This window comes from Castor canadensis, chromosome 8, assembly GCF_047511655.1.
Source record: "Castor canadensis chromosome 8, mCasCan1.hap1v2, whole genome shotgun sequence".
Classification (NCBI taxonomy): Eukaryota; Metazoa; Chordata; class Mammalia; order Rodentia; family Castoridae; genus Castor; species Castor canadensis.
In genome coordinates, this window is record NC_133393.1 from 121,750,843 (window position 1) to 121,777,825 (window position 26,983).

Below are 26,983 nucleotides of genomic sequence, written 5' to 3' on the forward strand. Positions count from 1 at the left end.
TTGTGCCACCTGCTTCCCTTATTCTGCATTCTAGTGATTTTCCTATGGCTTCTTCCATTCACACTCTTGAAAAGCAGTGAGTCAGTCCTACAGACAAGTCAGACCATATAATTGGATTAGCCATTAATCTATATAATTCCCCAAAGAATATTCACCTCTAATTTCTAAGATTAGTCTTTTTATTTCACTTTCCATCATCAGAAAGGACAAGACTGATTAATGCCAGGTACATAGAGTTCCCTGATCCAGAAAGAAAAAAAAAAATGTAGATTTGAAAGATTTTAGAAGTTTGCTTCGTAAGGTAAGTGGCCAAAAAAATGGGGAAAATCACGGACTTTTGGCTATGAATAGAAACAATGAATATATAAAATTTATGAACAAAAATTATAATCTTTTCCTGTTTGAAAAATTAATTCCTCATTATAAAACTGAAGTGGTTTAAGTCCTTTCTTTTTATTATTCATGCTTGATATAAATTCTACATTATGTAATGTGGTTACAGACCTTAATTTTCTAGGCATTAGTCTATATGCTACAAAGAGCAGCATCCAGTTCAGCTACATTAAATAGGCAATATATTTTGTTTAAAGTTTCAATTAAACCCAGGGCCGGAAGATATATGGTCCCTGTGGGGACTCTGAACACTTGAATGTCAATAGTAGGGTTGCCTAAGGATCAGGCTTAGGTCTCAATGTCGCTGCCTTTCCTAGAAATATGATATGAGACAGTTGATTATATTTCATTACTATTAAAACCACACAGGCCCACCTGTTACATTAATTCATACTTTTGCCAGTTTTGTGGTAAAGGAAAGATTGAAGCTTAAAAATTTTATTTTTAAATTGAATTATAAGGAAATGAATATACTCAAATTAATACCTAATTATATCATCCTTATTCTCTGATAATAGTTTCAATGTGTTCTATTTGAAAAATCTGTTTTCCAAGACTTCAGTAGAAATAAGTGAGAAAAATGTTTATATTTTCATCTTTTGCTGGGTAATAGCCATCTGAATAAAAGTGCATCTTTTATTCGGGTAGTAAATGTAGATAGGATTGTATTTAGAAAATTGAGTTGATGGTATGTTATATCTGGGAAATCCATTAACTAGATTTTAAAATCTGGTGTTGTAAAGCATGTTAATTTTGATGTCATTTAGTTAGATGAGCATAGCTGTGTTGAAGAAGGAATTTTTATATGAAATAATACAATCTTGAAAATTGGTGTAAAGGAAATGACATTTTGTTATACATATTTACAATAGAATATGTTTTTATTATCTTATTATTGTTGTACTGGGGTATGTGTGACATTTGCAAAAGTTCCTACAATGTATCATAGTTGAATTCATTCCCTCTATCGTTCTTTTTTATCCCCCTTCCCCAAAAGAGACAATTTTAGAGGCAGAAATTTTATATCCTTCCTCATTGGTCATAATGGGCATGGCAGACAGTCCTTAAGACAAATAGGTTACTAAAAGAAAAGTACAACACATTTATTTAATCAAAGTTTTATGTCACTGGGAGTTTTCAGAAATGAAGACCCAAAGACCCCAAGAAAATTATTTTTATGCTCAAGTTTGATGAAGCATGGAAAAACCATGTAGAGATATGATTAGACAGAAGGGTATGACCTAATGGTAGTAGTCTGGCAGGGTGGGGGGGTGGGTAATCCAGTAAGGCCTCTCCTTCATATTCTTCTTGGCCTTTGTGTAGCGTTCCTTCCCTATCCCCACTGGATCTGAGGCAAGACCTCTCTTGAGTGAGGTCTTCAAGGAAGAAGAGTGAATGGAGAGATTGACCTTTCTGTTTAGAGATTGCTTGGTTTGCTTGTATCTGGGAAAAAGAGTTCTAGTTTTATGACCTGCTTTAGGGAAAAGGAATTGTAGTTTCTACATTTGGCTTGGGAATGGAGGGGGAATGGTCAGAAAGATCCTGCTGCTGCTGTGCCACCAATCTCTTCAGTCCGTGTACTCAGCATGCCAAAAAGGCTTACATTGGAGTATTATGTTCTTACCCTCAAATGACTAATAGAAATTAAGTTTTAAATAAAATACATTACAAATTTTCTTTGCTGTGTTTGTGTATGTGTGTGTCTGGTTTTCCTAATCGGTAGAAAAAAGTTGTTTTCCACATAAAAATCTCATGTAGCTTTCCAAATGAGCTGTTATTTAGTTCTAATTTTATCTACATTGATAGAAACTATTCTTTTATTCAAAATGAATAAAGAATGAAAATAGAGCATGCAGTGTTTTCTTCTAGAATGGAAGTTGTTTTTGCCAACACGTTAATTATGGAAATGGGATTTTATGGGTTGTTGTAGATCTTATCCTCAAGTATTCATTAAAAATAGGATGAATTTAAAATTTTCACCTATCTCTTACTAATTAACATTAATAAAGCAATTTATATTATATATACATTATGCATTGCTTATTATAGAGACCTATTGCTTGATTCAGGAATATATATGAAATATATGTCTTATAAACTATATAAAACAGAAAAAATCTTCCATTTTACTCTTCTGTCCAGTAGGAGTGTCCCTTCTCATTTTGTACAACTATTCTAGTTCTCTTTGTTTATTCCTTCCTGGCTAATACATTTAATTAATTCTTTTTAAATTAATTTTTAAAAATTAATTAATTTCTTTTTGCTCAGGCATAAACTTTTTTTTTAAATACAAATTAATGCTTGTTTGCATGTTTTTATTGTTCCCTAAGTATTTCAGTAGTAGAGGATGATACTGTGTTCTTGGGGAAGGATCTTTATTTCAACATAGATTTGAACACATACACAGTCTCACTCTTTCCCTGTTTTTGGAAAATTCCAAGCATTTAATAGGATTGGCTCTAACATTTGTGCATTGATTATTTGAGTGATCATATTTGCTTGAAAACATAAATTGATTAGCCTGAAAAAGTTCAGGATTTAAACTTCAAGTAGAGAAATAGTCACATAGAAATACTGGCTTCTTTCCAAGTTAAATTTTGATGGCACCTCAGCTGTATATAACCTCACTAGAAATTAGGAGCATTTTTAACTTTTCAATGAAGTTCAACCTATTTCTTTATGATTAGTGTTTTTACCTAAAGAAACTCATTCATTTTTTCCCCTACATTTCCTTTATTTGATTAAAAACAGCTTCACAGGCTTCAGGGATTTCCCCTTAAACTTAATTCTGCAGAACTTGATGAAGAGTTATTTGTGGAATCTTTTCTTGATGCCCCTCAATCTAACAGTTGGAAACACTATTTTACTTCCCCCTTCGCTCTAGTAGAAGAAGTTGTGATTGTTAAAGTCTATTGTTAGTAAATAACCATTTCTGTAATCTTGATTTTTTTTTCTTTCTTTTCCTTCTCTGTATAACAGACATTAACAGTTAGTTTGATGCAATGGAAAAATTCATCCCAGCTACTGTGGGAAGCATAAAATAGGAGGATTTTGGTCCACAGCAGCCTGGGCAAAAAGTGAGATCCTATCTTCAAAATAACCAGAGCTAAAAAGGGCTGGAGATGTGGCTTAATCAGTAGAGCACCTGACAAGCAAGTACAAGGCCCTGAGTTCAAAACCTAGCACTGCCAAAAAAAGAGGGGAGCCCTAGTCATTAAATATTGTGAAAAATACTCACTAAAAGAAAATGACTGGAACACTAAAAAAGTCAATATAAAAATCACCAAAATAATAAGCAATTCTTTAAAATGTGATGAATGCTTTAGCAACCAGCTAAGTCCTTGAACTTGGGTGCTTTGAAATAAGGCAGATTAAGATAGAATGCCTGTCTTGTAAGTAAAGCATCCTAAATTTTCCAGTAGTGGCAATGAAGTGCTTTTACTAGATGAGCAGCTGGGATCCTGCTAGAGATTGCATGGAAGTATTGTATCATTCTTTAAAGACCAGAGGGCGAAAAATGGTGTAACCTATGTGAGGGCTTTTACAAAATGAGTTTTCTCCCCAATGTGCTTCTCTCTCTCTCTCTCTCTCTCTCTCTCTCTCTCTCTCTCTCTCTCTGTGTGTGTGTGTGTGTATGTGTATGCTACTGTGGTTTAAATTTTTAATGAATGAACTTATAAAGATTTTCTAATTACTTGAGTTATAACTAGGTACATGCAATTTGGTGTTGTCCACAATTGTCATTAATATGTCACTGTGTCATTGCCATAATTTTTCTCATAACTGCTTACCACCTGTATAATTGTTTACTTAGTATTTTTCTACTCACAAAACAATTATATATAATGTGTATATACATGTATGCGTATATATGTATATATATAATCACCTTTTCTGATGCATTCAGTCCAATTCGTAAAAAAATATTTTGCTGTTGTTTCACGTGTACTGAAAATCAAGTTTGGAAAACACAATAAATTTCTTTCTCACTAGATTGTAAGCACTGTGAAGGCAGTAACAACTGATATATTATTATTATCTTTAAGTTTAGCACATATTATTTTTGTTGGATAATCTAAATTTATAGGCAAATTATCAAGAATTTTTTAAAAGCATTTAGCAATTATATAGGAGTTAAGAAAAGGATCACTTTTCATAAGGGTAATCATGAAAGTTTTTTAAAAAAAGAGAAACTCTACTGAGTCATAATAATATGTTCCAATACCTGTGCTATTTATCTGCAAGCAGGAGCTGTCTAGTCATGGGTAACACAAGAAGTCAGTGAGCTCTAGACTATTACATCACCAAAACCCAGTATTTTTCACTTGAGGAATTAGCCTTTGCCTTGGTTATTGAGACCTGAGGCTTTTTAGGGAGGAAGAGTGACATTATTTGTTCTACATCTGAAACTGGTTTACATCTGCCTCAAGCCAGACTAGAGACATCCAAATCCCTTTTGTCTGTGAGTGAATCGGAAATAAATCTGGGTGATGAACCTGATCGCTACATCATCGCACAACAAATCTCATTCTTATGAAAGTGCCTCTAGTATGTCATTTTTTGCAGGATGAGATGGAAAAATAGTAATTATTGATTCTTTCCTCCAGGGAACTATAAACAATTTTTTCTATTATTGTAGATTAAGAAAAATATACAGTACCAGGGAAAATGACTTAACTCTCCCCCTCTACCTTCTTCCTGACCAACCATCTTTATTTCCTTCCTTAATGAATTTACTGAACTTTCTTTTCCTGTAGCCATTATCTTTCTGGAATTTTTATGATTTTAATATTTTAATCATGCTTGAAGGATTACATAGATACTACTCTCTCCGAAAAGTGAAGCCACTAATGGCACTTTATGCAGTTATTTTATCTCTTTTGTGATTTTTTTTTTATGGTATTTGTGGAGAATGTTAAGGTGTAAAGAGCCAGAAAAAAACTCTAATACAAATTATGAAATTGGCACTTGCTTGTTTTTCGCTTTAAACATGTTATTTAAGCTCAGTGAGCCATAGTCACCTCATTTGTATGTTGATGTTCATTAAAGTGTAAGAATAATGTAAAGATATAAAGATAATTAAGATGTTTGTATGTAGTCAATAAATAGTAAGCTTCACATGGCAGTTAGTTTGATGCAATGGAAAAATTCTTGGTCTTAAAGCCATTCAGACCTTTTAGTATTGGTTGTTAAATGTCTCGTGCAAGTCACTTGTCATATGACCCCTGAGCCTTTCTCTTCCTCCATAAATCCCTTCTTGTGGATTAGAAATGAGGGATGGAAAGCTTGGACCATTGCAGTACTAGTGTTACAGCAAGTACTTGTTCTTATATTGTTTGTTTCTTAAATCTTTATTGAGTTGCCTTTTTGCCACATCCAAGGTATCCATGATCATTTTATTGCATTTTAGGTTTCGCATTTGATATTATTACTACTTTTGTGGACTTTTTTATGTGCTGAGGTTAACCTTAGCACCCAAGTGCACCTTACATACCACATATTTCCTTTAAGAATCAAATCACATATGTATAGAAAGCAAAATTAAAGGTCAGCTGTGGATTATTATCACTCTTCCTTATTGCTTTTATTTAATAGATGAGCCCAAGGCAAAGTGAAATGAACCTACTAGCCAATGTACCACAGATAGAAAACAATTTTCTATGAGTAAGAGAGTATAATTTTCACCTGAGCTAGGAGATGGAAATTTTATTTAATTGCCTAATAGCTGGTTAAGTCAATGTATTGAGGGCAGCCTAGTCCCACGTTAAAATTAAAGTTTTATGACTTTGCATGTTCATTATTTTATGCTACCTAACCACTGTGCTTCCATAAAATCCAGGTAGTGACATTCAATTATATCAGGGAATGCATATATATATATATATATATAGAGAGAGAGAGAGAGAGAGAGAAGCTAATAAAGAGGCCAGAAAATAGTTTGGTTTTGAAAATATACAGTTGGTGAGTGGTTTGGGTGAGTAATGTGTTAAGCCTCCCTATGAGTCTTAAGTGTAGAATAAGAAGAGTGAGTGAATAGAAGTCAGACATTTACCACCAGTGGCTTGCTACCCTAATTCATAGTGAACACTTAATATATGATTGTTATCCTTTGTTATTAAGATACAATGAATCCCTATACAAAGAATTTTTCTAAATTTTAAGAACTAGCACCTTAAGTAGACTAATTTTGTCACTTTCCTTTTAAATGCCAAGATGGGTGATTATTTTTTCTTACATACTTACAGGTCTTTAATATTTCTGTATATCAGAAGCTTTACACAGCTACTTAAGAGTTCTAGTGAAGAAATTGTCCAATTACTAATTATTTAGCAAATTAATGATAGTTTTCTGACACAGTTAAAAAAAACACACTTCTTTCTGAAATGATTTTTGTATATCAACAAACACAATGAAGATTTGAATCTTCAGAAACACTTTGGATTTAGGGTTTTCTCACTAAACACTATTTTTTAAACTAGAAGTGGAAGCTATATTAAGTTCAATGGTTGTACAACTTTCAAAATTTTATCTATATAAGAATGTGAAGTGGTCAAGTAGAATTCCAGGCTGATTCCAGATGGAGACCATAATGTAAGCTCTTCTTGCTTCTGTCTTTATAATCCGTTTATAATTAAATGTTTAGATATATGTTGTTACTAATTGCTTTTAATTTTTCAGTACTTTTTCATCTTTTCTTTTATGTATGTCATGTCTAATATTGTTTTAGTGTGAAAAAGAGGTTTGCTTTTTCTAAGAAAAATTACCACTTTAGTATATTCGAAAATACTTGTTCAACATGAGAAAAAAAATCTGTCTGACAGTGTATCCGTTTTCATAGCTATATTAAAATAAAAAGAAGAAAATTATTACAGGATCTAATAGACATTTTAAAAAATCTAATCCTAACTTACTATGTTCACAACTAAAAGCATTTTTGTGTATTCTATTTCAATCTTTGGTCTTAGCTTCAGCATTTCTCGCATCTTATCCTAAACATGTGATTTAATCTAGCCAGTTTCTTAAATGTCAGCATGTTTTAAACTTTATGGGGAACAAAAACCCTCAGACATTTTCCAACTATCATTTTTATGATAGTGTAGTTTAAAGACTATTGTAAGAACTGGAAACACATAGATATGTTTGAAAAAACACATGTGCTTTTGCATATTGCATATTTGTCACCAATATTTTTTTACTAACCAGCTAAGCAAAGGGCATTTAGAGGTCAATAGATCAACTCAATTCATCAGATATTTTTGTGTTGGTAGTACTGTGCTAATAAAAAGTGACTGATTTTTTTTTTAAAGGGGGAACTCAGTTCTTCCCTTGAACAAAGATGTACAACTAATGTGAATAATACATTTAGGAAAAAACACTGTGCTTTTAAATGAAGCAAGCTATCACAATTATGGTCACTTAAGTTACAAAGGTCTCTCTGGGACATAACCTAGCGTTGCCTGTTCTCAGAAACCTAGTGGCATATATTTTCAGTGCTTATTAAAACTACAATATTTAACATACATTTAACAAGTTATCTTACAATATAGTTTTTCTATCAGTTAAATATTCTTCTAGACTCTATTATAAGGGAGAGGGGAGTGATAAAAAGCAGGCAACTGACATACTTTTAGATTTATTTCCAGTTTTTTTTCTCCTGCCTGGTTATTAGTGAAATATTAAACTTAGTAGCTAAATTTTATATAATTTAAGACTAGGACAATGGCTTAAGTGATAGATTGTCTGCCTAACAAGTGTGAGGCCCAAACCCCAGTACTGCCCTCCCGCCAAAAAATTTTGTATAACTTGGAAGTAATGACTAGTGTCTGAAAACTAGGCATGCTAAATAATTGTTGTGTGTTTATTGGATTTTCCAAATGAGACTGGTAAATTGTTTTTACTTATTAACATTTAAAATGCAAAGGGTCTCTGGAAAAGATTAAACTTTACCAGCAATGTTTACACCAAAGGTATTTTAACTCAATTAGTCTTACTTCCTCAGCAAAGGTATATGACCTTGGAGAGTAAGACTACACTTTTCTTCAAGTAGTCCCTCAAAAAGGCTCTCAAACTTTAGGGATGTGATTCACTTTTACTAAGAAAAATTTCCATTTGCTGAATTTACAAATACTTATTTAACATGGCAGAATCCATGGCAAATTCATGCCTTCTGTATAAGGATAATGTAAAATTTAGTTTGCATACTGCTACAAGAAGGCTGCTTTCTATAAAAAATACTTGAATTTCTAAAGGAATGAATGAATGAGAGTAAAAAAAAAATAACATCATTCAGAAGAACTAACTGTCTTACCTTTGGAAAAAAATGGTGACAAAAGACCTATGCTTAGGAACCACATGTTGCATGGTTAAAAAAAATCAAGACTCTATTTATTATTTACCATTTTTTCCATTTTTATTAGCATATGTTCATTGTGCAGGGATGGATTTGTTGTGACCATTCTGAATAGCCTTACATTGTACATTGGTTAGATTACCCCTTCCATCTGCCTCCCCCACCCTCTTCTCACTTAAAGCAATTACAAGAGGTTTCATCCTAGTATTCCTTTACATATATGAACACCCAATTCTTTTATCTTCATCTCCTCCATTCAGTCCTCCATAACTCCCACCTTGCATACTGTACTCATTTTGCAGTCTTTAATTATAAATTCCAAAGTCAGTTTTCAAAAGGACTTTTCAGTGTATCCCAGCTGTGAATATGCTTTACTTTGGTCAGTTCAACCTCCTCTTGTTACTGTACCTTACTTCTTCCATCCCACCCCCATTGTTATGCAGTTTTATGTCCTCTACCTGCACAGATGTGAAGTATTTCCATATTGTTGTTTACATTCTGTTTTTCTTTCCCTTCTCCCCTGAGTTCCATAGTGTAATTCCACTACTGCCAACATAGTCTATAGATGTGTAGCTGATCATGTTTGTTTTTGTGTATACATTTATCTTTTGGATCTATTACTTACCAAAGTTTTAACACAAGTACTTCACTTTGTTTTCCAAACACAATTTTTTCATCTATAAAATAAAAATAATGACAGCTTCCTTGGGAATTAATTGAGAAAATGAATGAAAGTACTTGCCACAGTGTCTAAAATATCATGGAATATAAGCATAAAGATGATACTGCTATTACAAATACTTTTGGAAAAGTATAGACTCAGTTTTCTTCTTTTCCTTCATAGATTTATTGCAAACTTAAATTCATTTAACTGATACATAATAAGGCAAAAACTATACTTATAAATGAGGGATTATGTGATGTTTTGATACATGTACACATTGTGTAATGTGTAAGTCAGGTTTAGCATACCTGTTTCCTCAAGTAGTTTTAATTTTTTTCATGGTAAAAGTATTCAGATCTCTTTCTTTTGGCTTTTTGAAATGTTACCTATCACCACCCTACTGTATAATCACACACCAGAGCTTGTATCCTGAGTGACCACTACTGTTCTCTTTCCAGGTGAAGCATACATGCGATTAAGCAAACTCCCTGAAGCAGAGCATTGGTACATGGAATCATTGAGGTCCAAGACTGACCACATCCCTGCACATCTCACCTATGGGAAGCTGCTAGCTCTCACAGTGAGTAACTAGCTTACTGACTCTTTAGAATTTGACTTCTCCATATATATTGAAACCGGCTGAAGTGTGAGTACTGGTTCTGAGCCAATTAACTCAGGTAAGGACTTGATGATGGTGATACTGTACAGGAAGTACTGAAAAATTTATTACTCTGTGCTTGGTGTTTAGCCTAGATAGATGTGAGATGTAGTGATCCTTCTTGTAACTTAATGGAAAAAGAAAATGGAGAACCTTGAATATGTGATTACATAATGACTTTGTCCTAATAGCAATATTTGCATAAATATCATATTTTATGAATCAATGTTATCCTCAAAATGACTATTTAGAACTAAATTTGATTCTTTCAAATGACCAATATTTAAAACTTTGCATATGTTGCAATTCCTTTTAATGGAATTCTTAAGAGAAGTGGATCCATCACTTGGCCACCAACTGTGTGACCAGCACTCCTGAAGTTCAAAGCTCGATGAAAGTCATGTGAGTGTTAAACATAAGAAATGATTGCTAAACTTACCTTTGTGACCTACAAAAATGGCAATGCCACATATTTAAAATTAGGTTCAATGTCTTTCATTTTACACAATAGGGAACAGTTTTTTAAAAAATTAAACTTCCTGAGCTCACAAACTAAGTTGGAGATCTAGGCTTTCTTCTTAATATCTGTGTTTTTTTAGTTATTACCCCTAATCCTCTCCTATATTAATTACAAAATGAATATTAGAAAAACAAAGAGCAAATGGCAAGGGAGGTGACTCCTAAGTGCACTCATAGGTAAGTATCTTAGAATTATTTAAAAATATCATTTTATATTCCACAGAAGATGGTACATTAAAAACATATCTTGTATCCACAAATACCACTAAAATGCTCTTAAAGAAACTTATAGGTAGACCAGACAATAAGAAAGTATCCTATTCAAAAATACCTAGATACGCTTAATGAAATATAACAGTGTTTTTTTTTTTTTTTTTATGGTGTTGGGGCTTGAATTCAGGGCCTCACACTTGCTAGGCAGGTGATTTACCTCTTACGCCATGCCTCCAGCCCCAACAGTTTGTTTTAATGCTTAGTTAAGCTCAAAAGTAGTGAGAGATTCCAGTAGCTAGAAATGAAATGGCAATAAAAGATCGGACCTGGCACCTTGTTTGGAATCATTTACCAATTATGGAAATCAATGGAATGGGGCTTTTTGGTTTTTTTTTTCCTTCTGGAGTAGGTACTAAACTGTGAGCCAGTGAAATCCCAAGAATTAGGTCCTTAAATTTATGCCCTCAGTATATGTAGGGCAATTTATACCCTCAGTATAGGGATAACATAAAATAATGCACAAGAATCCTGTGTAAACTTTCATTTTTCTTGGGGTGGGATCTGGAGGGAGAATTAGTTTTGTCTTTGCTAAGAATTTGTCAATATCATCCTAGCTTTGAGTTTTGAATTAACCTCAGTGGTCGTGGAATTCTTTGGCCAAGAAATTAAATAAAAATCAGTCCACTAAAAAACCTTACCAAGTGTGTTCATTCAGAGAACAGAAATCTAGCAGTGACAGAGCAAGGTGCAAAATAAATGGTGGGCAAAGAAATTGGTGTTCATGTGGGTAAATCAGAATAAGCTTTTGTAACTGAATATACTGCGTTGGAATATTGGTGAGTGTAAGGCCAAAACAAGAATGGTCATGAAATTATAGAGTGGAGAAAGACTTATTACCTATGGCAGGTACCTTAAGTCTATACATATTCATATTCATATAGTAAAGTACTCTAGGGGCAGGCATCTTTCTGACATGCTTAGGTTAAGGTCATAGTTCCAGAAGGGAGGGTGGCAGACATATTTTTGGACATGCTTGGCTCAAGTTCATGGAGTACATGTTCAAATGTTAAAACAGTGGACAGGAACACTTTTCAGCATGCTTAGCTTATTTATAAAGATGGCAGATGAGACTTTCTCTGAGCATGAACACTTCAAAAGTGAGTTAATACAGGAGTTTGTCCCTAAAGGTGCTCGCCTACTTAGTGGTTAACAGTCTTACTCTCTCACAAATGGGGGAAAGGAAACATAATGAATAAGAGAGGTCCATGACTTAAGATCAGCTTGCACAGGTGAAGATGCACTGAAGAGGAAAGCAGTGCTATGGTTTGGCTATGGCTTGAGTGTACCTCTCAGAGATCCATGTGGTGATGATGAGAAGCGGAATTAACTTCAAGGTAATTAGGTCATGGCAACATCACCTTCAGAAGGAATTAACGCTGCTCTTTCATAGTGAATCCTTGCAAGAGGGAGTTGTTAAAAGAGCCAGCCTTAACCTGTTTTGCCTTATGATTTTCCCTTCTGCTCATGCCATCTGCCATGTTATGATGTAGCTAGAAGACCCTCACCAGAGCTAAGCAGATGATTGTGGCTATATCTTAAATCTCTGGAACTGTAAACTCAATAACCTTCTTTTCTTTGTAAGTCCCCAACTTTAGGTGTAGCAACAAAACATAATCTCACATGGAAAGTGAAAAAAGGATTGATTGAAAGTTGTCTCATGCACCACTCAGGTCCTTAATACCACTCACCTATTCTATGGCAGACTGTTAGCAACACAGGACTTATCTCTGGCACACACTTTCTCCTCATGCATTACTTCTCCAGAAATTGCTAATTCTCATTTAAAAAAAACTAAATTAGTTTAGGGAAAAGATTACCAACTACATAAATATCAAGGTCCCTAATACATTACTGTGCAAAATCAGGCACACAAGAGGGAATCTAGTAGCCAAAAATAGCGATGCATTGCTATTCATTTACTGGGAAGTAGGAAAATGATGAGTTCGAGGACAGCCCAGGCAGTTATTGAGGCCCTATCTCACTAACAAACTACAAAAAAGGACCGAGGATAGTGTACCTCAAGTGATTGAGCTTTTATCTAGCATGTGCAAAGCCCTGGGTTTAAACCCCAGTACTGTGTACACACACACACACACACACATATGAGTGAATCTATCCCATGTAGAACACACATATGAGTGAATCTATCCCATGTAGAAAACCCATATATGGCTTAAGATCTTCACTCAGATTCTATTAACTCATTCAGGTATCCGTGGGCAACATAGAAATTTTAGTCATGTTAGGTAAACTTCAAATGCAAATGGTAGAACTGAAACAAATTATTAGGAGAAGCAAGTCTAAAGAATAACAATCCTTAGACAGAGATGATAACATGTATCATTTCATGAGGCAGGGTGCCATGAAAACTAGATATACTGTGGGGGGAAAAAAGGACAAACTTTTACAAATAAAATCTTTCCATTAGAAAAACAGTTTTCACTTAAAGGATAGGCAGATGAAAGCAAAGAAACTCTCCTGTGCAGTAACATAAAATTATAGAAATAAAAAGTATGAAAGAAGAAATTGTCCAGCCAAAAACAGAGAAAGGGAAAGGAAAACAAACTCAGAACTGAAGAGTATACCTTGCTATTTCTGTCATTTATAGAATGATAATTTACCTGATTTAATCACTTAGGAAAAAATTGTCTTGTCACTTTTTCTACTTCCGATCTTAATAGGGTGGTAATTCACACAACTTCACATAAGAATAGAGTCCACATACTCTTTGCTTCAACTGCTATCTGATATTTCCTTACTGAATTCAAATGGAAATACTTTAGTTTGCTAAATTATCACTTTCAAAAACTAACTATAAAAGTTACAGATGCCTGATTCTGCCTCTCCCCTCCAAAAAAAAGTTGAAAAAGCAAGAAATTGAAACATAAACGTACATAATTCTGTGTATGCCTAGATCATGACACTGGATATAGAAACCATGTGTCCCTTTTTCTTTTTGATTTTCAAGGCTAAATATTTTAAGTTTCCTGTACCAAAAATATGATTTTAAAGGCTGCTTTATTCTTTTTAGAAGTCTTTTTTTTTCTTAACAAGATTTAAAAGTTTTCCTGTACAGAAACACATGGAAGGGAAGAAAAAAATTCATGTCTTAGGATCCAAATTTTTAATTTTCCCCCCACTAAGACTTTTATAGTTTCCGACTTGCTGATTAGATGAAATACAAACTCCATTATGGAATGGCTTAAAGTGACTGTGCCAAGAACCCAGAACCATCTTTAACAGTTTCTTTCTAAATTATAAGATTTGGAAAATTTTTTATCTTGAAGGATTGCCTTTGTCTATATGTGGGTTTCTTGGCCTGGTAATATGCTATTGACTTACCATGGAATTGACATGGTGGAAAATGTCACACTTTGACTTCTGAATGTTTTAAATATGTTACAGTATGAAATTGGCTACTAGTCTCAACTGGAGGGGAATAGAAATGGAATGGTGTGTTTACCCTTTTGTCAAAAATGGCCAACTATAAACCTTGTGAAACTGACTTGCAATCTGTTTTGTATGATTTTATATAAGAATTCTATTTTTTTTGAGGAAAATTAGAAAAAAGAAACATGGACCAGTACTTTGTTACAGTCAGTAGCATGATTCTCTCAGTGTATTTTTTCTTACACATTTTTAAGAATTCATGTAATATTTAGAAACGTTCAAAGGGATTTAAGGTTTTCCAGAATGTTTTGGCACATTCTATAGATCATATCCATTTTTATTCCTTTGCCAAAAAATGTCCTTTTCCTCTTTCTGCCTGTTGAAATTTTATTTCCTCTGTGAAGTCTTGCTTGGCTCTCTCTCAGGCAGGATTTTTTTTTTCTTTCTCTGAACCCCCTCCTTAGCAGTGCTCTCAGTATCTCTGTAACAGCACTTTCAAATTGAATAATACCCATAAATCTGTCTTTTGACACTAGATGTGGGACAGGGATTTCACTGTCTTGGTAACTATCCCTGTATCCTTGTGTATGTTTCTTTTTGTTATGTTAGGTATAAGATTTGTTAATACATTTGTCTCTCTAGCCTGATACTCATTCCCTGCTTAATCCCTTCATTTGGTAAACACTTGTATTTAGACTTATTACTCAATGTTAAACATTAATTTAATCCTCAATGATCTGTTCTGTGTAATGGATGAGAGTGGACACAGAGTAATCTTCCAAACACTAGACAGGGAGGTAGTCACCACAGGGATGTGCACCTCTTGAGTTCCTATGCTTGATAGGTTATTTCTTGACAAGCCTAAGGAATACTATCCCCATTTTACAAATGAAAGGACTAAATCTCAAAGATTTAAGGAACATCCATCAAAATTACTTAGTAATTACATAGTAGAAGAACTAAATGTTACCCTAAGGTTTTCTGAATTGGATGTCATTAATTTCATTCAATAGTAAATAATTTTAAGTGTGGAACTTTTTTCCATTGGTATTCTGATTGAACTGATAGGAGATTCTTAAAAGTAAGTCATTATACCCTCCTTCCACTTTTTATAACTTATTTTTTTATACTGGCTTTAAACCATCAGTTTTGTTTGATTAAATTCATTTTTATTATGAATATAGGACTATAGTTTTAGGCCATTGGTGCTTTTTGATCCTACATTATAACTCTAACACAAAATTTCCAGGGTTTCCTGGGGAGTAGTTCTTCATTTAAGTTGCTAGTAACCTCATGTTTAAATAAAGTTTGACCCATATGACATCTCTTTAAAATATATGGAACTTTCATACCAATGTCATGTCCAGTTACAATACTAAACACAAGCTGAGTTTGAATTGCTTTACCTAAAATTGTGATTTACTCATTGTTTAAACTTTCTTACCGAGGAATAATAACATGAATTTAAATTTGGGCATGCATGAAGAGAGAAAGAAAGGAATAGCATTTCTGTTATTGTACTTCAAATTATTTTCTAGTTGTTTCTAAAGCTATGTGGGTTCTATAGCTTTCTGCACATGTTTGCTTAAAATTTTGGTCATTTTTTCTGTTCAGTTTATTTAAAACAAATATTTTGCAGTTTTTCTAAGCCAGTAAAATTAATATTGATTTAAATTGTAATAAAAATGACTTGGCTGTTAGCTTATTTTCCAGATTTAGGTTAGTAGAAGAGAAGGAAAGATATTGGAGACTTTGACAGTAATTCTTGATACAGAAAACCTTTATTTTGGCTATTGCATGGAAGCACTAAGCCAGACTTCTGTGTCTAGCCAAAGTTAATTGGGCTACATAAAACTCCAGTTGTGAAAGTACTTGAGGTTCCACTAAAAACCCCCATACCCCAGGCTAAAATGGTGTCAGCGTAGTCTACCTGGAAGTGCAGTGCTGTATATTTCCATGAGTCTTTTGTCATTAGCATTACTATTTAGAGGTGAGATTTTTTTTTGTCTTTGGTTTTCCTCAGAGCAGTGTCTTTTCATTTTGTACGTTGACCAGCATTTGAGTTTTATTGTCATCATGGACAACTGTGTCTAGATTGAAGAGAAGGGAGAAAAGGTAGTTCCTGTTGTTCTGATTTAGTGATTATTGTGAATATATCCAATTCACACTGCAAAAATCAATCCTAAGAGAAAGGAAAGCATATCACATGTATTGTGCTACTAAAATGGTAAGTGAAATATAGAAGGAAGTTCAATTCAGCATAAGATCTTATATGAAGTAGGCTTATCTAAACTTTATGGTTTAGAGTTTTGGAAAATAATATTGCTATAATTGTATTATTTTTTTTTTCTGTGAACCATATTGAATCTGACAGTTCATTTTTTAGGAGCCCCCCCCTTCTGAAATTCAAGATTTACTTTTTGTTATCTATTATCAATCTTATAATTACTTACTGCACTAAGTGACATAGGACCCCAGATATCTCCAAAATACCCAGACTTGCAGTCTGCTTTTGTATGTCGCTGAATACAAGTCATCACTACAGGTGTTTACTTTTGCTAGATAGCATCAAGAACAATAAAAATTACTTTAAATTTCATTCTGACTTAAATTAATGCCAAATTCTATGACATTAAAGGCCACATAAGAAATTAGCTGTTATGCATTTGCATATATATTCTGAAATGTTCGAAAAGATGTGCTAACTTTTCATTTATTTATAAATAGGATTATATTGCTTCTAAAATAATTTTAATTTTGTTGTTGCTATTTTTGTTTTGATTCTTTGGCTTCTGTATTTGGTCGGTAGTTTTCTTTCGGTGCAATTAGAATAGCCAGCTGACTCAAGCCTCATGCTCCTCAAATATTGTGATATTCCATGCTATTGCGGAGATGGAGATGGAGATGTGGCATGCCTCTTCTTTTGGAGAGTGGGGCGGTTATTGGAGTTTGAGCTGAGGGGCTTATGCTTGCTAGTCAGGCATTCTCCCACTTGAGCCACTTCCTCAGCCCTGTGACATGCCTCTTAAATAATGTGTGGTCGTCTTCCAAGACTCCAAAAAAAACTTTTATTAAAAACCTTCATTGGACACACACTTGCTGCCCAGAACTTTGTCTTATTAACAGTGGTGATGCAGGTGTATACAGGTGTCTTATGCCTGTAATTCTACTTACTTGGGAGGCTGAGATCAGGAGGATCAAAATTTTGAGGCCAGCCCAGGCAAAAAGTTTTTGAGAGCCCCATCACAACCAATAACTGTGTGCAGTAGTGTACACCTATCATCTAGCTTTGGGGCAGGTAGGATTGGAAGGATCCTGGTTCCAGGATAGCCTGAGCAAAGAAACATTTATGAGACCACATATCAACAGAAAATTCTGGGCATGGTGGTACATGCTTGTCATCCCAGCTATGACATCTCAAACATAAGAAGAGAAAAAGGACTGGAGGCATGGCTCAAGTGGTAGAGTGCCTGTCTAACAAGTGGGAACCCTGAGTTCAAAACACCAGCATCACCAAAATAAATAAAAAATAAGCAAATAAATAAATAAATAAAAGTGGTGATGCAAAGATCAACAGGGTATTTTTTGGCTTTAAGAAGTTCTTAGTCACAATGATGTTTGCATTATAAACACTTTATACTTCTACCTTTCCAAGAATAGAAGCAATCTGCTTAACAATTCCTCTTATTCCAAATCCTTAAACTCAATATTGTTAATAATGCAAATATGACTGTGATCTTCTCTACTGACAGTCTGGCTTATGCCAGATCATTTCCTGGCATGTAGAGAGTGGCTTTGACAGGTTGATAACTTTTTGTAAGATGCGAGATGTCTGAAATACTCACGTTTTCTACACGTTGTCCCATCTTTAATATTTAGAATTTTTTAGATTGTCAGTAGTGATGGCTCAAGAAATGTTCTCATTTGACTTTAAAAGAAAGTTTGATTCATAATATTTGATCTCTTATGTAAAATTCTGATATAAAAGTCTCATCATCTCTAAATAGGTTAAATAACAATTACTTTATAAAATGTTTGTGTACACTTTATAACCTTAAGTTTTTGAGAATGTGAAAGTACAAAGTAAAATAGACTTCAGCAGTCTTAATTGAGTGCCAAGAAGAATACAGAAAAGGAAGATGATGGATAAACAAGTTTATAAGGTTCTAATCTTAAGGTAGTAAAATGGAGAAAGATCATGCTGGTTTCTTGGGTATCGGTTCCTTAAAATTCTAAATCTGAGCTTAAAGAAAAGTTTAGCATTAAGCACCTTTACCTTCATGGGTAAGCTTCAGCTTGCTCTTACCAAGAGAAGAGTGCTTGAGTTACAGAAAGCATAATTAGTTGGAAAAGTCAGCCTTTTTGTAAACTCCCAGATATCAAAATAGATTTTGATATATAAATGAGTTTTCTGAGATGACACTGCCTCTATTTCTATAACCATTTCTCCTGGACTATCATAGCAGTCATATGAATGTATCCCTAAATGCCATTATTGAAAACTGAATAGCTGCCTCATGAACTTAAGTACATGTTATTTAAAAAGGGAAAAAATATTAAAGTTTGAATTGAGTACATAGGCTTCCTATCATTAGTTTCTTTTTCCACACCAGTCAATGACTTAACCTAAATTCTCAATGTATATAATGGACTAATTGTCCTACATCAAACTTGTATTAAATAATTCCATCCACTTATAGAAAAGGAAGATGTGGAAGAGGTAGAAGCTAGGCATCAGTTCATATCCTATGAGTTATAGTCCATCATTTTCAGGAGAAAGCCAATCTCTACTACTTGTGACTGGTGGAAACAGCTTTGGTTTCAGAAAGGATAATTATGTAGGCATCTTAATTGTATATCCTTACTCTTTATTTTTTAGTTATAGACACAGGATCCCACATTACTTTGTGGGCATTTCTTTTCCATTTTATACTGCTTTAATTTGTTAAATAAGCCTCAGGGATACACTGTGATTTTGGCTTGATGACTTCCAGCTTGTTCTTCGTTTTATGTTATATTGACTCTCTTGTCCTATAACCTGGCATGAAAACATTTTATTCTGAGTTAAATTCTGCTTTTAACATATGGCTTCTATTTTCCAAGCTTGATAGTTTTTTTCCTGATAATGTGTGAAATAGAAGAAAATTTGAGTGTCTTTCCTTGTTAAAACTATATCCTGGTCTAAGCCTTTGTTTTACATTTAGGAAAAGATAACACTTTTCCTAACATAGAATTTTAAAAGCAAACACCTTCCACACAAGTGGTTGGGCCAATACTTTTACAAAAATAGATTGCCTTTTTTTCCTGTGGCATCTAGATATGGACTTATAGATGATCTTTGAATTATGGTGGTATTACTTAAGGATAAGCCCATTGTAAGTTGAAATTTCTACCAGTTGAAAATGTATTTAATACATCTAAACTACAGAACATCATAGCTGAACAGCACAGTGGACTGGCATATCAGTTGTTTCCCTTCACAGTGCATCATGAGAGAGTATCACACTGCATACCAAAGATCAAATTCAAAATTCGAGGTATGGTTTCTACTAAATACATCTCACTTTAACACCACTTTAAAGTGGAAAAATACTAAGTCAAACCATTGTAAGCCAGAGACCACCTATGTCCATGTATGTGCACAGATGTCACAGCATGTCACACCAGTTCCAAGGTGTGAAAATACTCATTTTTTTCAGACTCATAAATAGGCTCAAAACAAGTCCAGCCAGGAGTATACTCACAAGCCTGTAAGGTTTTTGTCATTTCTCCTTATATTTACCCATATTATTTTTGAGGCCTGTGAGCCCAGCAGCTTGAAGTGTAAGGACTGTAGGACTGCAGATTGCATTGTATTATTAAAATACATTTAATCCAACACAATTAATATGAGCTTAGCTCCATCTGGTTCCCAAGTCTTAAGCTTCTAGAACCATCTTTTTTATTATTATTATTCATTTATTCATATGTACACACATTGTTTGGTTCATTTCTCCTCCCTGCCCCCCCTTCCCTCTAACCCCCAACCCCCTTCCTTCCAGGCAGAACCTGTTCTGCCCTTTTCTCCAATTTTGTTGAAGAAAAGACATAAGCAATAAGAAAGACAAAGCATTTTTGCTAGCTTGAAGTAAGGATAGCTATACAGAGAAATTCCTAGCATTGCTTCCATGCACATGTAAATTACAACCCAAATTGATTCATCTCTACCTGACCTATTCACTACTTCCTGGTCACATTCCCATAGTGACCTCTGTCGTTTTAAGGTTACTATATTAGCTCCTTTGCAGTGGGCACATCAAACACTTTCAAGTTTTGGGTTTCCTGGCTCTCCCTATTCCTCTTGTATGTGTTCTCCCCTTATTGAGTGACCCATGTGCAATAATATTACTGCATTTGTTTTAGATCTAAAGTCCGCATATGAGGGAGATCACATGATTTTTGGCCTTCTGAGTCTGGCTAACTTCGCTTAAGATGATGGTTTCTAATTCCATCCATTTACTTGCGAATGGCAAAAATTCATTCTTCTTCATGACTGAGTAAAATTCCATTGTGTATAAACACCACATTGTCTTAATCCATTCATCAGTAGTGGGGCATCTTGGCTATTTCCATAACTTGGCTATTATGAATAGTGCTGCAATAAATACGGGTGTGCAGGTGCCTATGCAATAACCTGAGTTGCATTCCTTTGGGTATATCCCCAGGAGTGGAATTGCTGGATCATATGGAAGATCTATAATTGGTTTTTTAAGAAGCCTCCATATTGTTTATGGCAAGAGATGGTGAGCATTTTTTCATGTGTTTTTTGGCCATTTGGATTTCTTCTTTCAAAAAAGTTCTGTTTAGTTCAGCTGCGCATTTCTTTATTGGTTCGTTGATTTTGCGGGAGTTTAGTTTTTTGAGCTCCCTGTATTTTCTGGTTATCAGTCCTTTGATGTATAGCTAGCAAATATTTTCTCACACTCTGTGGGTGGTCTCTTCAGTTTAGAAACCATTTCTTTTGTTGTGCAGAAGCTTTTTAATTTTATGAAGTCCCATTTGTCCATCCTTTCACTTAGTTGCTGAGCTGCTGGGGTTCTATTGAGGAGGTCCTTGCCTATACCTATTGCTTCCAGAATATTCTCTGCTCTTTTCTGGGCTAACTTCAGAGTTTCGGGTCTGATGTTGAAGTCTTTGATCCATTTTGATTTCATACTAGTACAGGGTGATAAACATGTATCTAACTTCAGTTTTCTGCAAGCAGATAACCACTTTTCCCAGCAACATTTGTTGAAGAGATGTCTATTTTCCATCATGTTTTTGGTGCCTTTGTTAAAAATAAGGTGGGCAAAGCCGTGTAGATTCATATTTGGGTCCTCTATTCTGTTCCACTGGTCTTCATGTCTGTTTTGTGCCAGTATCATGCTGTTTTTACTGCTATTGGTTTGTAATATAGTTTGAAGTCGGGTATTGTGATATCTCCAGCATTGCTCTTTTTGCTGAGTATTGCTTTGGCTATTCTCGTTCTCTTGTGTTTCCAAATGAACTTTAGGGTAGATTTTTCAATCTCTGTGATGAATGTCATTGGGATTTTGATGGGAATTGTGTTGAACATGTAGATTGCTTTTGGTAGTATTGTCATTTTTACTATGTTGATTCCAATCCATGAGCACGGAGATCTTCTGCCTTCTGTGGTCTTCCTCCTTAGCCTCTTTCTTCAGGGCTTTATAGTTTTCCTTGTAGAGGTCATTCACATCCTTTGTTAAGTTTACTCCTAGGTATTTGATTTTTTTTTTTGAGGCTGTAGTAAATGAAATTGTTTCCATATATTCTTTCTCAATTTGTTCATTGTTGGTGTATAGAAAAGCTCATGATTTTTGTAAGTTGATTTTGTATCCTGCCACCTTGCTGAAGCTGTTTATGGTGCCTAGGAGTTTTTGGGTAGAGTTTTTTGGGTCTTTGAAGTATGGAATCATGTCTTCTGCAAATAGGGATATTTCGACAGTTTCTTTACCTATTTGTATTACTTTGTCTTCTTCTTGCCTAATTGCTCTGAGTAGAAATTCCAGGACTCTGTTGAATAGGAGTGGGGAGAGTGGGCACCCCTTTCTCGTTCCTGAATTTGGGGGAAATGGTTTCAATTTTTCTCTATTTAGTATGATGTTGGCTATAGGTTTGTTGTATACAGCCTTTATAATGTTGAGGTACATTCCTTCTATTCCTAGTTTTCTTAGAGTTTTTATCATGAATTGGTGTAGAATCTTATCAAAGGCTTTTTCTGCGTCTATTGAGATGATCAAGTGGCTTTTGTCTTTGATTCTATTGATGTGCTGTGTTACATTTACAGATTTGCGTATGTTGAACCACCCCTGCATCCCTGGGATGAAGCTGACTTGGTCATGGTGAATGATCTTTCTGAGGTGTTGTTGGATTCAGTTTGCCATTATTTTGTTGAGGATTTTTGCATCAATGTTCATTAAGGAGATTGGCTTATAGTTCTCCTTTTTTGGATGTGTCTTTGTCTGGTTTTGTGATGAGTGTAATATTGGCTTCATAGAATGAGTTAGGCAGTGTTCCTTTCCTTTCTATTTCATGGAAAAATTTAAGGAGAGTTGGTATTAGTTCTTCTTTAATAGTCTGATAGAATTCAGCAGAGAATCCATCAGGTCTTGGACTTTTGTTTTTAGGGAGACCGTTGCTGCTTCAATTTCATTTTGTGTTATTGGTCTATTTAGGTGGCTAATATCCTCTTGGTTCAATTTTGTAAGTATCTAGACATTTGTTCATTTCTTCAAGATTTTTCAAATTTATTGGAATATAGGTTCTCAAAGTAGTCTGTGATGACTCCCTGGATTTCCTTGGTGTTTGTTGTTATCTCCCCTTTTGCATTTCTGAATTTACTGATTTGGGTTTTTCTCTCTCCTCATTTTAGTCAGATTTGCCAGGGGTCTGTCGATCTTATTTATTTTTTCAAAGAACCAGCTTTTTTTTTTTTCATTGATTCTTTCTATTTTTTTGTCACTATTTCATTAATTTTGGCCCTTATTTTTATTATTTTTCTCCTTCTGCTTGTTTGGGTTTTCCTTGTTCTTGTTTTTCTAAGAGTTTGAGATGTAGCATTAGGTCATTTATTTGAGGTCTTTCTGTCCTTTTAATGTATGTACTCATGGCTATAAACTTTTCTAGGACCATCTTAACTTGTAATTCACTTCTTATCTCTCTTGACATGAGCAAATTAAACTAGCACATACATTATAAGGTGGCTCCTTACCTTTCCCCTTTAGTGGCCATATCATTCATAGCACCTCCAGAAATTAGCTCATACTCTTTATTATACAATGAAATAGCCTCTCCCCCACCCCCCACTTTGGCTATATTCAGGTTTGAGCTCATGGCCTCATGCTTCCTAACCAGATGCTCTGCCACTTGAGTCATGCCTCAAACCTGAAATAGTCATTGTGTTTATGCTGTTCCGTTGCCTTCATACATTACAGGGTATCTGTGAGCTAGATGCCCGCTTTATAGATGAGCAAGCAGAGGTTAAATACAGGGCTCTGTCCAAAACCTGTCTGTTATTTTCTTAGTCTTTTTTCTGCAATGCAAGCTATAATATTTAAATTGTTCTCTAGTTTTTTTCTTTATGATGCTTAAGTATGCATACCTGTTTCCTCATATAGTATGTGTAAAGGCCTAACTTCAAAGCACATAAAAATTTACATTGAAATAAATTGTTATTCAGTATTTAGATTTTCTTCTAATACAGTTCCAAAGTGGAAAGGCATTTTCTGTGCATATGTTTAAGTAAATAAAACTTTAGCATAATTACTGCTAAAAGGACATAGGTATTCATTAAGTAACAAAAAAAGTTGTGGTGAAGTTTAAAACTGAATTTTTTCAATTTATTTGTGTTCTGCACAAGTTTTAAGGTTTGAAGGAAGCATTGTGGTAGGGCAAACTGAAGGAGTAGAGAGAGGGTCATGGGAGGCCTGATCGAGCAACTTTGGCTTCTTCCTGTAAAGAGTTAACTGGTAGAACACTAAGATGGAGCCAGAGCACCTAAGCATTACCTATGGACAGATGTATTTCTTCTGATATTGTAGAGCATAATTCTTTTTAAAGACTTAAAATTGTAGGATTCTCATTTCTAAGACATAATTGAGGCTGTTTGTCAAAAGCGACAGGATGTGGTACATTCTTGAGTGTGTGCTGTAATTCAGTGTGTCTGGTAACAATAATGCCAGAATATAGTGACAAGCAAAGGATTCTCATATAAATAGACCCTTTGGTCAGGCTGACATTAGACATGTGGCAAAGAGTTTAAGATGTTCACTGACTATTATATAAAGCCCTGTATTATGATATATAATAGAGAAATTAGGTGGGTAGATGTAATAGTAAGTTTGAGAAATTTTTCTTCCTGAAAAATTAAACATGAAGATATCATGTCCTGTATAGTTTGGTCTATTTTTTTGTTTTTTTAGGATAAAACAGCAGTAGATATAAGAGGAATAGACATTGTGCCTGCTTGAATCTGAAATTTACTTACTTTAAAGCCAAAAATTAGTAGTCAGTACTGATCATAAGTAATGAATTTTTGGTGTAAGATTTCTTTGCATATCAGATAGCTAATCTTAATTTTCAACTTGATTGGACTCAGAGACACCTAAAGATTAAAGCACACCCAAAAGGGGGGTTGGGGGGAGTAAAAGAGAGTAGTAGAGATGGTGAATTCAACTGCGATATATTATAAGATCTTTTGTAAATGTCACACTGTACCCCCAGTACAATAATAGTAAAAAATAAAACAAAAAATAATAAAACACACCTGAGTGTATATGTGAGGGTGTTTCCAGCGAGGATTAACTCTGCCTTGATTGTTGACGGGACCATCTCATAAGTTGGGATCCAGTGGAATAAAAGTGGTAAAAAGGTGGGGTCCACTAGTGTAGTCAGTCACTCTCTCTGTCTCTCTGTCTTTCTGTCTCTCTCTCTGAATTTGTCTCTGCTTCCTGGCTGCTATTATGTGAACTGCTCTGCTCCACCATGCCCTTCCTGCTGTGATGGACTGAAACTTCTGAAACAGTGAGCTAAAATCAGTCTTCCTTAAGTTGTTGATATCAGGTATTTCATCACAGTGACACAAAAAGTGACTAACACAGTCTACTTCAAAGTGAGTACCTCAACAGAGATACCGGTTTAAGTTAAAACATGCTCAAGATGCTTTCCTGAAGATATTTATTTTCCTCTTTTCTGTCTAGGGTACATCTCTGCCACCAGTGGTAATCATCTTCTCCACATAAGTGATTTTCAGTCTCATCTCTCTTGAGAAATACCTAAGTACAAACATATACATGTATATAAAACAATTTTCTAAGCCACTTACTGAATTTGATACATGCCACTGTGGATTGGATAGTTTAAAAGTGTCCCCAAAAGGACATGTGTTTAAAGCTGAGTACCCAGTATGTCAATGTGGGAAGTAAAAAGCTGAGCCATGCTGTTTGGATGTTCAGCCTCCAAAACTGTGAGCTAAGCTCTTGACCTTATAAAGTAAAGCCCAATGGAAAACTGACCAATCCATTTGCTTCTACGTTAAATCTTAGCAGCACTAGCTCAGCAAGTAATGTAACACATTATACTAGTCAGCTTTGCATCACTATAGTGAAATACGTGGTACAGGTTACTTATGAAGTAGAGGGGTTTATTCAGACTCATAGTTCTGGAGATTCAAGTCTAAGATTGGGTAGCCTGTGCTTTTTGGTGGCTGGTGAGGGTGGCACATTGTAGTGGGAGCATGTTTTAGAGTAAGAAGTCATATCTGAAACAGGAAGCAGAGATGGAGACTGACAGACTGTGGTCCCAAATACCCTTCATGGGCAGCCCCCAGTGACCTAATGCCTCTTAAAGGTTCACAACAAATCCCAATACCACTGCCCTGGGTACCAAACCTTCATGTAAGGACTTTGGGAAGACATTCAACACCAAACTATAGCTCATGTTGATTTCTTTGTTTGTAAGACTAAAATGGAGAAATTTTTAGATATGGTGAATTTGAGAGTACCAAGATTTTACTACTAAAACAGTATTCCCAAAATGTAAAAAATGCATTCCTAAAATGTATTCTATGGAACACTCCATGCTGGGGAGCAAACCCATGGCCTTATGCATGGTAGGCAAGTGCTCTACTATAGAACTGCAGTCCCAGTCCTGGACATATAACCTTGAAATCAAAATTTTACTAGTCAAATTAATGTAGGGAAAAAAACTGCATAATGCATTTCCTTCTTAAAATATGTATGCAAATTGTCAGTTAAAGCTGTGAAAGTCTATGTACTTAAGGCTCCATTTAAGATACTTATGGAACAATTTTTTCAAGTTGAAATTCTCTTACCATCTTGAGAAAAGAATATTCTGCTGAATATTTGGAAAATTTTATAACCTATTGAACTTAAAGGTGACAGGGTATAGAAAGTATGAAAGTTTTAGAGAAAGAGATTGATTTTTACTTGGAGCAACCTAAGCTGTTGCTTATCTAATTATTGCTTTCTTTGTTTTGTGTGGGTCTTCTTTTTTTTTTTTTTTTACTTTTTTTGAGACACAGTCTCTTTTTGTAGCACAGGCTATCCTTGAACTTGTCATCCTCCTGCTTCTACCTCGCAGGTGCTACAATTACCGGTATGTGCCTCCATACTCAGCTCCAACTACTTATTTCTTCTAGATAGTCACTATTAAGCATCTAAAACTTTAATAAAAATGA

General features: G+C 34.6%; 1 protein-coding gene across 4 annotated transcripts in view; it reads left to right on the forward strand.

Moving 5' to 3' along the window:
• Positions 1–26,983, forward strand: part of Tmtc2 (transmembrane O-mannosyltransferase targeting cadherins 2) — a 386,771-nt gene that overhangs the window by 247,668 nt on the left and 112,120 nt on the right. For all 4 annotated transcript variants that reach the window (XM_020186707.2, XM_074084059.1, XM_074084058.1 and 1 more), the window contains exon 8: positions 9,866–9,987. In XM_020186707.2, coding sequence (XP_020042296.2) covers positions 9,866–9,987 — 122 coding nt within the window. The remainder of the gene's footprint in view (positions 1–9,865; positions 9,988–26,983) is intronic.